The sequence below is a fragment of the Pseudochaenichthys georgianus genome, chromosome 15 (genome assembly GCF_902827115.2).
Source record: "Pseudochaenichthys georgianus chromosome 15, fPseGeo1.2, whole genome shotgun sequence".
In the NCBI taxonomy this organism is placed as follows: domain Eukaryota; kingdom Metazoa; phylum Chordata; class Actinopteri; order Perciformes; family Channichthyidae; genus Pseudochaenichthys; species Pseudochaenichthys georgianus.
Window position 1 is genome coordinate 27,555,124 of NC_047517.1, and position 15,753 is coordinate 27,570,876.

General features: G+C 39.9%; 1 protein-coding gene across 2 annotated transcripts in view; it reads right to left on the minus strand.

Moving 5' to 3' along the window:
• Positions 1-15,753, minus strand: part of LOC117459643 (cGMP-dependent protein kinase 1) — a 130,394-nt gene that overhangs the window by 86,939 nt on the left and 27,702 nt on the right. For both annotated transcript variants that reach the window (XM_034100667.2, XM_034100665.2), the window contains exon 3: positions 14,275-14,388. In XM_034100667.2, the coding sequence (XP_033956558.1) occupies positions 14,275-14,388 (114 nt within the window). The remainder of the gene's footprint in view (positions 1-14,274; positions 14,389-15,753) is intronic.

Sequence of the window (15,753 nt, forward strand, 5' to 3'; positions counted from 1 at the left end):
GGATGGCAGAGAAAACCATCAGCTGCCCCCTGCCCTCTCTGGAACTCATCTCCACCTCCCGCTGCCTCAGCAGAGCTAACAAAATTATAAAGGACAGCTCTCACCTAGGTCACAGACTGTTCTCTCTCCAGCCTTCTGGGAGGAGATACAGGAGCTTCAAGTCACGGACAAACAGACTCAAAATCAGTTTCTACCCCTGGGCCGTCAGGCTGCTCAACCACCACACCTAATGCAATAACTGTAACCATTCTCACACATACACACACTTTTAATGCACTTTATATACTATTTATTTATTTTTTATCAATATTTTTAACTATTTATTCCCCCGTATGATTGTATGTCCTATTGCTGTATTTTTTAGTGTTATGTATTTGTTTGTTTGTATTTTTTGCACACCGGGACAGAGTTGCACTCTGAATCTGGTTATACTCTGTGTATAATGACAATAAAAGGCTTTAACTTTAACTAACTATTTTCTAGAAGAATAAATCATTTGTTGCATCATTTTTGCTTTCTGTCAGTAGAAGTTGATGGTGTGTGTGTGTGTGTGTGTGTGCGTGCGTGCGTGCGTGAGTGCGTGAGTGCGTGAGTGCATTCGTGCGACTGCATGTTTGCTTATTATTTGTATATGTGCCACTCTTGTTCATTTGTGTTTTTTGAGACGGTAATTATTCCGTCAAGAGGCCTCTTTACTCCGCAGGTGTCCGACAGTCAGCTCCGTTTCTATGGAATATGATTCATTCTAGAGGAAAAATATGTATAATCATGCGAACATTAATCAAACCCATGAGTGACTGAGAGATAACAACTGTCTTTCTCTGTTCAGGCAACTTGAGTGGAAGAAACAATTCTGAAATGTTTTGAATATTATAACATCTTTATATTTGTATTAACAACTTGAAGAGCACCCAAGAGCCTTTTAACATTTGTCCTAATGATGTGCACACCAGCTCCAACGTATTGGTCAACAAAGTGTGAGTATTTTGCCTCCAGCAGTTAGTTTCAGTTTAACAGTCTGTTGCTAGTAGCAACCAAACCAAGAGCAAGAAAATATTGACAGGTTTCTTTTTACCCTCTGAATGCCCTTTTTTGACCAGTATTTGTACTTTCTTAATACCATTTGGTGGTTTTTTACTTTGTAACAGTATCACATTTTTATATTGTGATTTTTCATGTGCAACTTTGTTTCGAAAGACATGTTATGCCACCAGAATTAGGTTTTCATTAGGGCTGTGCAATTTATCGTATTTTAATCGCAATTACGATTTTGGCCTGCCACAATTACGAAAACAACATAATCGAAAAAAACAATTATTTTGCTTTGCTTGGTTGTGACAGTGCACTGCAACATATTTGATCTAATTTATTTTAGTCTAATTTATTTGTATTTATCATATTTATATATGTTTAGTAGCTTGTTGAAGTGCGCAAACATATTTGTTGATCTTGTTTATTGGTATTTATTATTTTTGATATTATTTATTTAAATGTAAATATAAATGTATCATTTATTTTTGTATTGGTTTTTCAGTTGAATTATACGTTCAGGGTAATCAACAGTTGAAAAGATACTGTTCAAATTATTATTTGTTTTAAAGTTCAATAAATTGATGTTTTCAAAGTCAATGAATAGTCGTATTTAATAATTGTGATATCAATTATTGACCAAAATAATCATGAGTTTTAAAAAATAGCGAACATTTTTGTTGAACGTCTCTGTAAAAGGTTTAATCTTAAGAGCCAATCTGAGTGACAACATATTTAAATATTTTCCCTGTAAAATCTGCTCTTATAATACATCATCCTCTAGCAACTACAGCATATCAAATGTACTTTATAATTATTATGTCATGTGTGGCTTCTGCATTACGCTAGCTATCTGTGTGTTTGTGCCTCTTACTGGGGGCCGGACAGTCCTTTGACAGTTTGTCTAATGGCTTATGTCCTGTCTAGAAGGGGCGATGAAACCACTCGCGTTTTCAATTCGTCCTCCCCGCTGACAGGGGACTCTGCAAAACATAAAGTCAAAACTGAAAAAAAGTCAAATGGCCCCTGCGTTCAAATTAAATTGAACAAATTATGGTAATATAAATTAAAATGAATATCACAAAGCTTATTCACTATCATCCACTTCTCTTGGGGCATGGAATTAAGCTTGGTTCTGGGAGGATGGAGGTCAGCAAATAGGAATTGCATTGCCTCTCAGAAAGCAACTCTAATTGTATTTGCGGGTTATCAAACATCAGGGCCTCTTCACTGCCTCTGACCGATACTGCAGACAACACTTGCTAGATGAAACTGACTAAATCAAGTGGGACAGAAAAATATAACAATGTGGGCTATATTGCAAGAAGAAGTGTCTAGAACTATTCGAATAATATTAACATTCAACTAATTCAAAAATAATATATACAACAAGCACTGTACTTACCTCCTTTAACCCTGCCTGTGCACTCACTGCCAGACATACAGCCTGTTCTGCTGATTTTGTTTAGTATTTTCCTCCCCATCCAAGTAAGAAACAACATTCATCTTGCAAGAAAGGTCAGTCGCACCTTCTCTCTCAGATTTGCTCAATATTAGTGAGGAACAACAACATGGTATGCGTCTCAGACTGCCAGACAACACCTATCTGATCCCTGCACTGGGAAAAGCCTAACTAAATTCCACATTGGCAACAAGCATTCTGTTTCACACTAATTGACTTTGACTCTCAGGGCTTCATTGTCTACAATGTATGAAACAGCCCATTTACAGATTTCCTTTTCCATAGATGCATCATTATGTTCATAAGATCGATAAAACCATATAACAGGTACAGGTGTGAGTCATACATGCTTACTTGTTATATTTGTGGAGGATTAGTTTGGCAGGCATCATCTTCCAGTGATCACTGTCAGTTTCTGAGACCCCATATGTCATCTCAAGTGTCTTAAAGCCAGATCAAATCCATGTAAGATTTTTGCCGATTCCATTTGCACTTATCTGTTAGACCGTTAGAAGATCAATTGAAATACATTCTTCTCACAAATCTGCTAGCAAATCCGGGTCAGCCAACTCCATTTTAAAGGATGGTGGTAATACACCTGAAACTGTTTGGTTTTTTTTTAAATCCTTTTTTCTATTTACGTTCACCATTTAATCTGCCTCAAAACACATTAGGTGTAAATGGAGTATATCACACCAGAAAATAACAGTGTGTAAAACAGGTAAGAAGACAAAAATAATCCTCCAGCACAGTGTGCCGTCCTCAGTTACCCCGAAATTGCCCCAGAGCAAGAAGCATGTTCATACTATGAGACGTATTGTCACTTGAGACTATTAGCCTAAACAGGAAAAGCAGTTAAAAGCCACACCTGCAGGGCTGTTTTATGACTGACGCATTGACTGTATATCGCTTCTGTCTGAGTCTCCGGCTGTCTTAACCTTTCATGGTGTGTCGAGCCCCAGCATAGCTCCGGGCTTACACCTGCCGCTGCAGCTGAGAATAAGGAAAACAGCAGCAGCAGGGGCCCATAGTACATACACACACATACCAAACACATACCAAACACACACACACACACACACACACACACACACACACACACACACACACACACACACACACACAGGGAAAACCTTTAACACACAGATTCATGAACTCATACCTTTTTTTTAAATGAAATAAGCCACATTGCAAAGCTAGCCCAAAATACAGGCAGTACCAACCCTAACTTCAAAAAGCTGGGAGGGGGCTTCCCTGCCACCATCACCATTTTACAATCTCTTTCTGCACTCTGGCAACAGTGTTACCATGGCAGCCTTGGAAACAGAGAAGATTATTCCCCACTCCGTCCCACTGGAATTCTATCTTCCAACGCCATTCTTTCTGTGTCTTTCTCTCTGTCCTCGTTTCTGCATTTCTCTTCACTTATCCAATGAAAGCCTTCGTCCTATACGGCAGTATTGTTCTCCCGGATGTGCACACACCACCAAGAGAACGAGTGTGCCTCAACTTTTGCCTCAAAATATCTGGACATCATTACTGCCATGTCAGTCACAGCAAATGAGATGCCAATGTATGAGCTTTGTTTTTATAGCAGCCATCAGTAATTGCTTTTGCTTTCTGCAGTACAGTTTCAGATATATTTGTTATCTCTGTTTTTCTGTGTTTAATTGCTCGTTTGAATTCTGATGTGTTACGCCACTTTGCCGTTTCTCTCAGTTTTTACATTTGCATGTTTATCTTTTGATGCATTTGCATTTACGTACTTTTTCCCTGTTCTTGTTGCACCTCTAATGGTGCTACGGTTGGAACACACACAATAGCACTAGATGGTGGCTCCATGTTTCTTAAGGGTGCACTCACTATCCTGATTCTAAGAGCCCTTATCTCCAACTCTTCACGGCCTGGCCACGCCTAATGATGGTGCCGGGGGCACACGCCACCACCCTTTGTTTACACCTAGATTAGAACATGTTGGTTCTCTTAAAAGCTGCAGTTCTTTTATACCTCCTCATTATACATACTGCTTATAATCTAAATGCACATGTTTTCTATGAGGCCGCCTGTCTATTTACTCAACAGTTCAATGTGAACCCTCTTCAGCAAATGGGTCGTTTCTTTCAACAGTTTTAAGTTGTTTGTTTTGTTAAAGAAAGCTTAAATCTCAGGTGCCATTCAACAATGCTTATAAATATGTAAAAGTAAAAAAGGGATAAAATATACGGCCTACAGAAAGTGCTAAATTAATAAACTGTAAGGGAAGGTATATAAAAGTGGTAAAAATGTAATATTAAGATGATCCGAGTACCATATATCTAATTGCTCATATATTAAAAGATATCTTGATGAATGACAGCCCTGGACAGGCTCCAGTATGTCCAAAATTGTGCAGCTCGGGTCCTCACACACACAAAGCCCTGGCAGCACATCACTCCCACCCTCATCCACCTCCACTGGTTGCCGGTCAAGTTCCGCATAACTTATAAAGTCCTCCTCCTGACCTACAAGTCCCTCCATGCCCTTGCCCCACAGTACCTATCGGACATCCTTCACCCGCATGCCCCACCCCGGAACCTGCGGTCTTCAGACTCTGGCCTGCTCACCACCCCCCGCACCAAACTGAGAACCTTCGGGGACAGAGCCTTCAGTGTGGCAGCCCCCACCCTCTGGAACGCTCTCCCTGCGGAGATTCGCAACATCCCCACACTGGACGCCTTCAAAAGGGCCCTCAAGTCCCATCTGTTCATCAAGGCTTTCGGCCCTTAAATCTATCTGTTGTTTTGTCTGTCTGACCTTTGTTTTGTTTTGTTTGTGCTTGCCCTATTCCTGTAAAGCGACCTTGGGTCCCTTGAAAGGCGCTATAGAAATCCCAGCTATTATTATTATTATTGTTGTTATAGATAAGTCCTTTATGATTGAATGAAAATAGTATATAAAGGAGCAAGCTAAATATCAGTTTATTATATATATGTTAGGTTGCTGACATATATACTGTTCTGTCTGACTGTGTCTATTTTATCTTTATCTACAACACTGAATAATCTTGCTGGTTATGGTAGATGCAGGTAGATAGAATATTACCTGGCTGCATGTGACAGCGTCCTGCTGTGCCAAACACCTCCAGAGAGGAAACATTTATGTTTTTTTTCTGTTAGAAGCCTGTCTCGCTGATTAAAGAGAGTAGTGTATACTCACCTAGCTACTAACAGTTGCTAGGTATTAGATTGAATAGTGTTATTGTTTTGATACTCAGCTGAATTTATAGGTCACTGACCAATTTGAAGAACAAAGATAAAGTGCTCACACCGTTCAAAAAACACAAATCATGCCTTTTATTTGGACTGTGCTTTTACATTCTGCTCTCATTTTATTTTGAACACACTGAAAATAAATAATTGTATAAAACGTTGTTTATTTATTCTCCTCTGGTTGGTATTCTGTGCCCGTGCCAACATGAGAGTTGTCTCAAAGTGGGAGAGGAAGCCAAGACCATTACAGATGTTGTGGAAGAAATGCAGGATTTCATGTTTATGAAATGTATTATCAAGTGCAAAAATAATCTTTTTGTCTGAGAGTTCAAGAGTAAGAGACTCAGAGGGCACGCTGACAGTCTTACAATCTACTGTATTATTCAAACACAACAGCCTCTAGCCAAAGCTGCTATTCTCCTGCAGTCATAATGTTTAACTTGGTGCCTGGTTCTCAGAGGAGTCCAACCTGTAACTCCTCTCGCTCTGCCAAAACAAGATTCATTCCTCGTGGACAGGGTGAATCCTGAGACTTACCAGACTTTGTCTAATACACACACACACTCACACATTTACACACGCTTACATGCACATATCCCTGCCTCAGATTGATTAGAAAGACGACTGGTTGTGCACTCCCGAGCGGAAGGAAGGGGTTTTTAAACAGCTGAGCTATCACTGTCACACGGGCCATTCTTAGAAATCTCCAGAACAATGCTGTTGCTCTGGATTCATTTTCTCTCTGTGATACCACGGTATAAAGCGCTTTTCTTTTTGTAACGTGTGTGTGTGTGATTACTGATGCCCACGCATTGGCCCTGTGCTAGCTGTCAGCTGTCATGCTTCATCTATGAAGTATGCTGAGGTGAAAGGCTTCACCTCTAAAACTGCACCTGAAATGCAAGCTAGTGCAAGTTAATCATGATGAAGTATGTACATGTCTGTGCTGTCTGCAAGGGTTTGAGGTGCTTTCAGAAGCATTCAGTAGCTCAACCTCAGAGGACTGAATTCACCCTGATGTGTAGGAAAGAAATAGACAATAGGAAAAGCACATTGGCCTTGTACTCTTTGCAGAAAGTGTTTTAGAGCTCTAATATATAGTCAATGGCACGTGTTGTTAAGTCTTAACAAACACGCTCATGAAGATGAAGAGCCGTAAATCTTCCGAACAGACTCGGGGCTTGGACGGCCGCCAACTATGTTAATTTTCCTTTTTATCTTAAATCCACATTAGCTGGGGGAAAGAGAGTATTAATGTCAAATAAAGGGATTCATTGAGAAATGAAATGTCAATTTGAGATTATTATGATAGCCTGTCTTATCATGGATGTGGATTGGTTGGCATTAGAAATGTAAAGATACATTGCAAGATGGTTCAACCGCAATGCAAATTAGATTTCCTTTAAACAGCAGAACTTCTTCTTCTTCGTTACTTCCTATATCAATATGTTTTCACTTGGTCAGGTTTGAATGTGTACTAATGCCCCTCGGAATGGTAAAAGCTGGAAGATTCAGTCATTTACATGTTTGTATTGACTCCTTTGTACACTTGGTAACTAGTTTTCATATTTTCCCGAAACACACCATATGGTCTTACTGCAAGGTGTCCCAACTGAGGCGTTCTATCGTATTCTTTAGCAATAACTGCGGTACATATCGTAATATAGGAAAGGACAACACTTATTGATGGTATAATGAAGTGAACATTCACATTTTTATTGTCTTTAAATGTTCCATTATAGGATGTTTAAATCTGGATAGCAGCAATACTACTTTGACATTTAAATGGGCCCAGTTTGCCCCCAAGAGCGACCTCTTAAACTCATGCTTTGCAAACGTTTTTTCTAATCCTTCCTAAACTTTCTAAAAAAGTTTCTTTTTTATCTGGACCCCCTTTTAGTATTTCCCGCCATGCTCGTTCCCCATGTTCTCTCACATATGGTAATCTCACTGCCATAAGGGGAGACAAAAGTTAAACACTCCATCTTCAATTAGAAAAAAACACAACTTAAACAATTAGTAGTTGCCTCCAGGATGACGACCATAATACTATAATTCACTAATGACTCTGATCGTTCAAAATATATAGAAAACAAACTAATTTTGACTTGTTTGGTGGGCAAACAAACTAGTTTGTTGATAATGATAAATGAAATGGCTCTCAGTTTGTGATTTCTACTTTCCAATTGTCAATTTAATACAACCATTTTCATTACAATGCTTGTTTCCCCACTACCTGCAGACCGTGAGAACTGCTCTGTATGTGTGTTTGTTTGAAGGATTGAGTGGCAATACTGACAGAAAGTGAGACAAATGTGCTTCTAATGGCAAATACCCATCCATACACTTGAGTGGTAAATAGGATTTCCTTTCAAATGCATGCTGCCCTCCACCTCTGGAGATCTTGAAATCCCTTTATATGCTTCTTAACATGAATCCTTTCATTGTTTTTGTTTGAAAATATAATCTTATCACATGTAAAAACATTCAGGTGTGCATATGATTCCAACTAAGGCCCCGTCCACACGGAGACGAAACGGATTTCGAACCGAAGTCGATTTCCAAAAAGTCTTCCGTCCGCACAGAATCAGCTCAAGAAACTTGTCCGTCCACACGAAACCGCTCGAAACCACTGGAGACGCTGTAGTACATATGCCGGGCCTGTAAGTGGCGCTCTACTTCCGCCACAAAATGCGGCTCTTTGCCTAGTTTCATGCGGCTCTTCAGTTCATATCGAATTGTATATTATGTGTGAGTTTGGGGGAGAGACACTGACTCCTGACTAGTGTTGCACGGTGTACCGATACTTGAAAGGTACCGCGATACCCTGCCGTTAAAAACTTTACGATTCCTCCGTTTCATTAGTATCGGTACTTTAAGAATGACGGGGGAAAGTACTCCGGTGAGAAAGCGCCGTTTTAATAAGAGCCGTGTGTGTTCAGCGCTCTGTTTCCACTCCCTGCACTGCAGCCGTGCCTGGAGTCCCGCCCCTCTCAAGCACGCTCTAAGTCCCTCCCCTCTCTCGTGCACGCGGCCACGCGCTAGCTGCCAGAGCATGTGAGAAAACGAGAAGCATGGCTGCAAGTGGGAGTGCAACTGCCGCTGCGCCTCGGCTTGTTGATAAAAAAAAAAGTATTTGAGCTATATCTCTGACAGTGAGGGCAAGTCTACGGACACCACGAGGCCTGTCTGTGAGAAATGTATTAATTTTATTTAATAGGAATTCTTGTCATTTATTTTATTTATTGTTCTCATTTTTTAAAAGTTTGTGTTATGGTTATGGTTCTGGTGTGAAATAAAGCACAATAATTACATTTAAGACTGTTTCCCTTTTTTTAAGAAAAGTATCGAAAAAGAATCGGAATCGCAATTCTTGACTTGGCATCGAAACCAAAATGTTGGTATTGTGACAACACTAGCGACTCCTGACCTGATATTTAGTAGGTCTGTTAAGTATTAACGTAATTTGGCCGGTCAAAGTTGTTTGGGCTCGGATAAAATCGCTCCGTTACTTTCGTCCCGTGTCAGGTGTCAGTATGAGAGGATGACAGCGCGTCTAATTTTGATGTGGCCCAAGAGCCAATGACAATAATACCTGCGATGCAGTGAACCAATCACCTTTGGCGGGGGGGGGAAACCTATCGTTGATTAAACACTATCCAGTGTTTCCCCTACCATTGTTTTGGAGGGGCGCTGCGCCCCGCCAACGGAGCCCCGTGCCCCCCCCTGAAATTGAAGGTGTTTAAAAAAATATATATAACTGAAAAAAAAAAAATATATATATATATATATAGCACCAAATTGCAAATAATCTATAACTGCTGTCACTTTTCACATTGAACATGTGCTCTTTTATTAAATAAACTAAACGCTTTCATTTTAAGTTGTGAGTTTAGTGTTTTTGACCCTAAGAAACACTGATGCATTAATCAATAATCCACAGCTCCTCTCTCTGCTCCAGAGGATTTAAAAAAAAAATATCCCAATGCCACAAAAATGCATCAGTGACGTGGTTGAAATCTTGTCTCCAGAAAACAAAAAAACAGAAACAAGCGGTATCAGTGACTGTGTGTTTGATGTGGCTCTTTGCAGTAACATAGAACAAATGTGGCTCTAAACCTCTGACTGGTTGGCCACCCCTGTTCTATACGATAAAGAACTTTAGCGGATACAACTGAAATCGAGCACAGCTGAGTTTCTGTCCTGACATTCGAGACTGATTTTTCGTATTCTGAATTAAATCTCATAAAAAAAATTGAAATACTTTGGATTTGGTTACAAGCTGTTGGAAAGAACTAGATTTTTCTGTGAAAGGTCTATCTATCGGGCTTAATATTTAATAAGGAACACAAACAGAATCGGCTTGACATTCAGTAAGTTCAGAACAAGTAGAACATGTAGCCGACAATGTCAAGTTGACTCCTGTTGGATGTTGATTAGGTGTTAAAATGAATTATTGAATCGATTGACAACTGCTTCGGTTATTTACTTTATCAAACAAAAATGCAAAACAAGGCATTGTGAGGATTTGCTGCTTTTCCTTCTTTTATATCATTTTTAATTGAAAATCTTTGTGTTTTTGACAATTATTTTTACAAAATAAAGCAATTAAAGAAATCACACTGAGCTGTAGAAAATTGCTGCGAAGGGTCCTGTTTCTTGATTTATCAAACAAGTACTTAATCAACAATGGATGGATAAATCAGTTACTAAAATAATTGCAAGTTGTCTAAAAAACCTTTTTTCCCAGTGACTATTACGATCCACAACTGTAAATGGTCATTTTCAAGAAATAGATGGAGCCAAAGCAACCATATTGTTTTGTTGATGGTTTCCAATAATGTCATGTGCACGCAGTTATGCTTACTGCTCTCACCTGCTGTGCAGCTTTATGCCACGCCGGGCTGAATTGCTTTCTGTTATGCTGTCCAAGCCTTCTTGAAACAGTGACATTTGATGCAATAAAATAACTTATTTTAGCAGCCACTGTATTTCTCTCTTCTTTCTCAAATAAATACCCGTTTTGTCCTTTTTCCCTTGAGATAGCTCCCTCAATTTGCTGTCACTGCTGTCCTGTATTTATCACCTCTCTCTTGTATCTCTCACTCTTTCTTCCTCTCTTCTCTTTATCCAGCATCTTCTGGGTCGTTGTGATGTGAAAGAAATGTGATATGGATTTGATTGCAAGGGGAACATCTAACTCGAAGGCAACATTTTTCTCTCAGGCTGCACAGGAGATCATTCATTATTTGCTGGCAGAGCGATCCCCCAAATGTGTCCATAGCTCTACACTTTAGTGTCTGTATCCTGGAGCTTAACACAACATATTGACTGAGGGAGCTTGTTGGGGACACTACGCAGGCTGGGTGTAAGTGCTGCTCGAAACTCTCCAGCCAGGGCAAACTTACTCTAAAGCATCTATTCCTCCTGGGAAAGTCCAAGCAAGTGCTCACACATGAAACCACCTGAAGGCTGAAAAGGACTGGGTTGATGGTAAACAAAATCCCTGTCAGTCTATCCAGGTATTTACATGGAAATGCAATAATTCATGCAAACCCAACCAATCCTCCTGTTATTATAGCATTCAATTTTGCTCTTGTCCCTGCAATACATATGCCTCAGATTAATTTATTGGACTAATACTTACACAAGTTCCTTCAAAAGAAGGGGTTCAATACACATGTTTTAAACAGTCCAGAAATGAAACCTTTAAAATAGACTAAGTGTATTATTTATTTGTTTTGCCAAGCGTTTTTATCAAGGCTTTTTTGCTTGAGACGTTGTACCATAAATTATAGATTCTGCTCATTCCATTAGCACCAAGCTTATCCAAAAACATGTTTTTCATCCTTTTCAGGCGATCACTGTTTCATACCCCTGTGGTTTGATAAACAACTTGCAGAGAATTTAAATTAAAGTGTGGAATGCTTAATCTATCACATTCCAACTGCTGCTGCTGTTGTTGTTGTTGTTGTTGTTGTTGTTGTTGTTGTTGTTGTCAAAGTCATGTTATCCCTTTGTTGTAAGTGCAGATTGATTTAGAAAACCAGCATGCTTGCAGTGATGAATTTCCAAAATCAAGCTAGTTTCTAGTCAGTGATTTTCATAATGGGCTCAAAAAAGCGGAAAGCCTGAAAGATGGAAAAGACAATCAAAACTCTGTGGGATGCTTTGGAAATGTTTTTCAATGGCCTCGCTCAAATATGCTGTATCACTGTTAGGGTGCTTAAGGACTAAAAGCGTCTGAAACAGAACAGTTCAAGCTAATGTTACTGTCACTGGAACAAAAGATGCACACTGCACCACAATTGAAACAAACAAACACTGCCAATGTTATCATTATGTCGGCTACCTAAACCCTCTGCGGTGGAAAGGCCTTCAGTGTTTCCTGCTTGGTTTGACTGTATTCAAATCATAACAGCAAACCATTTCTCTAAATGAATTATTGCTCATAATGGCTCGTAATTGTTTCAAGGACTTTTCTTATAAGACAAATGACTCCAATAATCTTTTAGTCACATTTGCAGTTAAAGGATGGAGGTGGCATTCTGTTCACATTAGCAGGTTAAACATCTTAATTCTACTGTAATTGTTTATGCTAAGACTTAGGAGACCATGAGATGGAAATTGAAATTACACACTGGTTATGGCTATCATCCTACAGGGTTCCACAGATCAATTTCAATATGTGTTTGGAAGCTGACCCCCCATGTGTTTCAATGGGAGGCCATCACTTCTGATATCCTGTGGCGACTACATTTCTTATTGCTTAACTATGTAGAGACATGCATTAAACCATCCACCCTCTGAGACTCTGCCTGTGACCCCGTTACACTGTAAACACACTTCAGCCAATGTAGACAGTTACATCATTTGTTCCATGCTGAGTTTTTATTATTAGCCAGCCACCTCTTCCGCAAAGCGCTGCCGTACATTTGCCAGTGGGCTGGTGGCAGGCTAAAGAATATACAACATAAAAAAAGACAAGACACTCTGTCGTCTATAAGGAAGGGGGATATTTCTTTCCCCAGAAGAGTTGGCTCAACTCCCTGTGGGAACCTGTTGCCATAGCAACGTGAGCTGGGGGTTTACATCAGGTAGGCTGGTCAGTGGTAGAAGATCATGGGACTAGAAAAGGGTCAGAAGGAGAGTGCAACCTCGCTGACACGTCATCAACCTCAGCTTCCTCCACACTCCAACTCACGCCTCCTTGCCCTCAAATAAAGGCCTGAGGGTCCACTCCCCCCCACCTGCCCTTCATGCCTGCATTCATACATGCAAAAAATCAACTAGCTCACAGAGTGTGAGATTGTATACAGGTCAAATGGCTATTATACTGAATTATTGTAGTACGTTATGCTCTTCGCTTGGACACATGCCGGTTTTCATTTATTTCAATTTGCACGCCTTCAACCACCAGACCTTATCTTATTTCCCTTTTTTATATATTTATTACCCTGTCTTAAGAAACATTTCCAGCTTTTTCCCATTTCCTGCCTTACATAAACACACATTTTTTCTTCCTGACACACTTGCTTCCAACACACTAGGTCTCAAATGTGCGTAGACCACCATCTGTCCAGTACTTTCTCAGTCTCCTCTTCTAATTCTATGAGACTGACTTATCAAATTGCCAGTCTAACAAACCACATACTCTTCCAGTGTGCATCCTTCATAGCAGGAGCTTTGGCTTTGAAAGAGTAAGAGCTTGAAATTCAGATCTCAGGGGGAGTTTCCAAAACACTAGGGATGCACAAAGAATATCGGCAAATATTGAGAAATGTAAATGATGAGATATTAATCCTGGAAAGTCATAGACCAATGATACTAACGTGCTTCTCATTGACTTAACTAGCACAACATCGACACTCTATTACAGCAGGTGGTGGTATGCACCTTTTTAAGTTTGCTAGCTTTCCACCAATAAAAACGGAGTAGAAGAAGAACAAGATTGAAACAAGTTGTAGCTGGGGCGTGGACGTTAATCAAAATGTTTAAAGTTGGACCACAGAATATAGATTTGTGTACTTAACTAAAATAAACAAATTAACATTTTAAGAGTAGGAACTGTTTTTTAATGTTGCTGTCAAGAGCTATGGATTATTATTTCACCCATCTTTGATCACAAGGTCTCACTACTCTTTCTTTACCTCAGGTGTAAACAAACCACAGGGTATACACTTCTTTTTTTAAATATGAATCCGTTATCTTAATGGTATTTGTCATGAGAAGAAGGTCCTTTTGGGTTATCAATATAGGCTGAAAGAAATCCATATGGTGCATGCCTAGAAAACACAGTGTTGGTGTTTCATCACGAGGAACAATGCTATCTGTGCTAAAGTGCGACTGTGTCATCCTTCTCTCCGAGTCAACGTACGACTGATCTTACTGGCAAAAAGACCCCTTATCGTCCATACCAGGGGAACAGTTTTCACTTGTGTGTGTGTGAGAGAACAGGTGGCATTATCGGTCACCTGGGCAACATGTGAACATTTAACACTGATGGGATCACTGTGGATTTTTTTCCAGACTCACTTTTGACCGTGGCCGTCCTGGTGCAGTTGTAGAGAATAGCCAGCTCTCCAAACACCTTCCCCGGTCCCATGGTGCACAGCTTCATGCTCTCCTTCGTCACCTCCACCTTCCCGTCTGAAACATGCAAAGAAATAAAGGTACACCATTAAGCATAATTGTATTCAAATTGCACCATTCATTTGCCCGCATGATTACCCAAGTGTGTGTGTCCTCTGCTGCATTCAATAAGTGTGGCAAACAAAGTTTCAGTGTTAAAATGGATTGGATGATAGGTGTCTGAGGTCTTATGCCCCTTGACTCACTGGGCTGGAAACAAATAAGATTGTTTTGTAATGTGGAGTTTCCAAGGGTTACTAGCCTCCTTCCAACCATGTGCGGGGCCCTGTTAAAGAAAAGCAGCAATGTGAAATATAAAGCTTAAACTCCCTAACTCACAGACACCATAATGGTATGCCTTAAGATAAGGGCTGGTAGCTTCAAACATTCTAAAAAAAAAGTGTTTTCAAATATTATTCCATTGGTAAGGATTAAAATAGTCCCCACTAAGATATGTTTTCAAAGTAGACTGTCACGTTTCTCATGTTATGTCACGTTTGTAGTTGTGTATGTTTGGGTGTTTGCTGTCATGTTTTCCTGCTGGGTTATTGTCTGGTCCTTTTCCTTGTGTGTTTCCTCCCGTCGTTAGTTTCCCTGGTGTGTCTAGTTGTCTGATTGTGTTCACCTGTTGCCCTTGTGTTTCTCCTCCCCTGCCCGGCTGTTTCTCATCTCGTGATTACCCCTCCCTGTATTTAGTTCTTGTCTCTTCCTGTGTTCAGTGTTGGTTCGTCTTTTGTTGGTGACTGAGTTCACCGGTGAGTGGTCTGTTTTGTCTGTTAGTTTCATTATCCTTGAAATAAAGGTTTATCAGAGTTATCTGCATTTGGGTCCTGCTTCCTTCACTCAACCGTGACATAGACATACAGTACATGTGCCTTAAAAAACATTACCTAGCATTTCTGGCTTATAAAGACCAAACATCTTTCAAGAATAATTAACTTCTTTTGATCCTATTATTCTAACATATTCCAATAACAACAGTAGGTATTAGCACTGCCACAAGTGAGCACTGTGGCGAAAGCATAGCAGAGAAAAGGAAATGAAATCTTCTTCAACCCACTTATCGTTGCTCTGCTTGTCAATGTTGGATAAATGCAAATGATTGTATGTGTGTTTCACGGATGTAGAAGCTTGTTAGCACTATGAGCAGGGTCAAATTGATTTCCATGTCCTATCTTCCAGATTTTTCACATTGTGGTTTGCTTAACAAGCTTCTTATACTTTTGTTACATCACATTATGCTCCTGATCCATACAAGCATTACAGAAACACACACATAGGTGTCTCTACAACGCCTTTGTGCATTACTTATGTACATCCCATAGAAGCAAAATTCCAGTTGAAACATATGAAGCTCTTGGGATTGGCTGTTTTGCTTAAGAA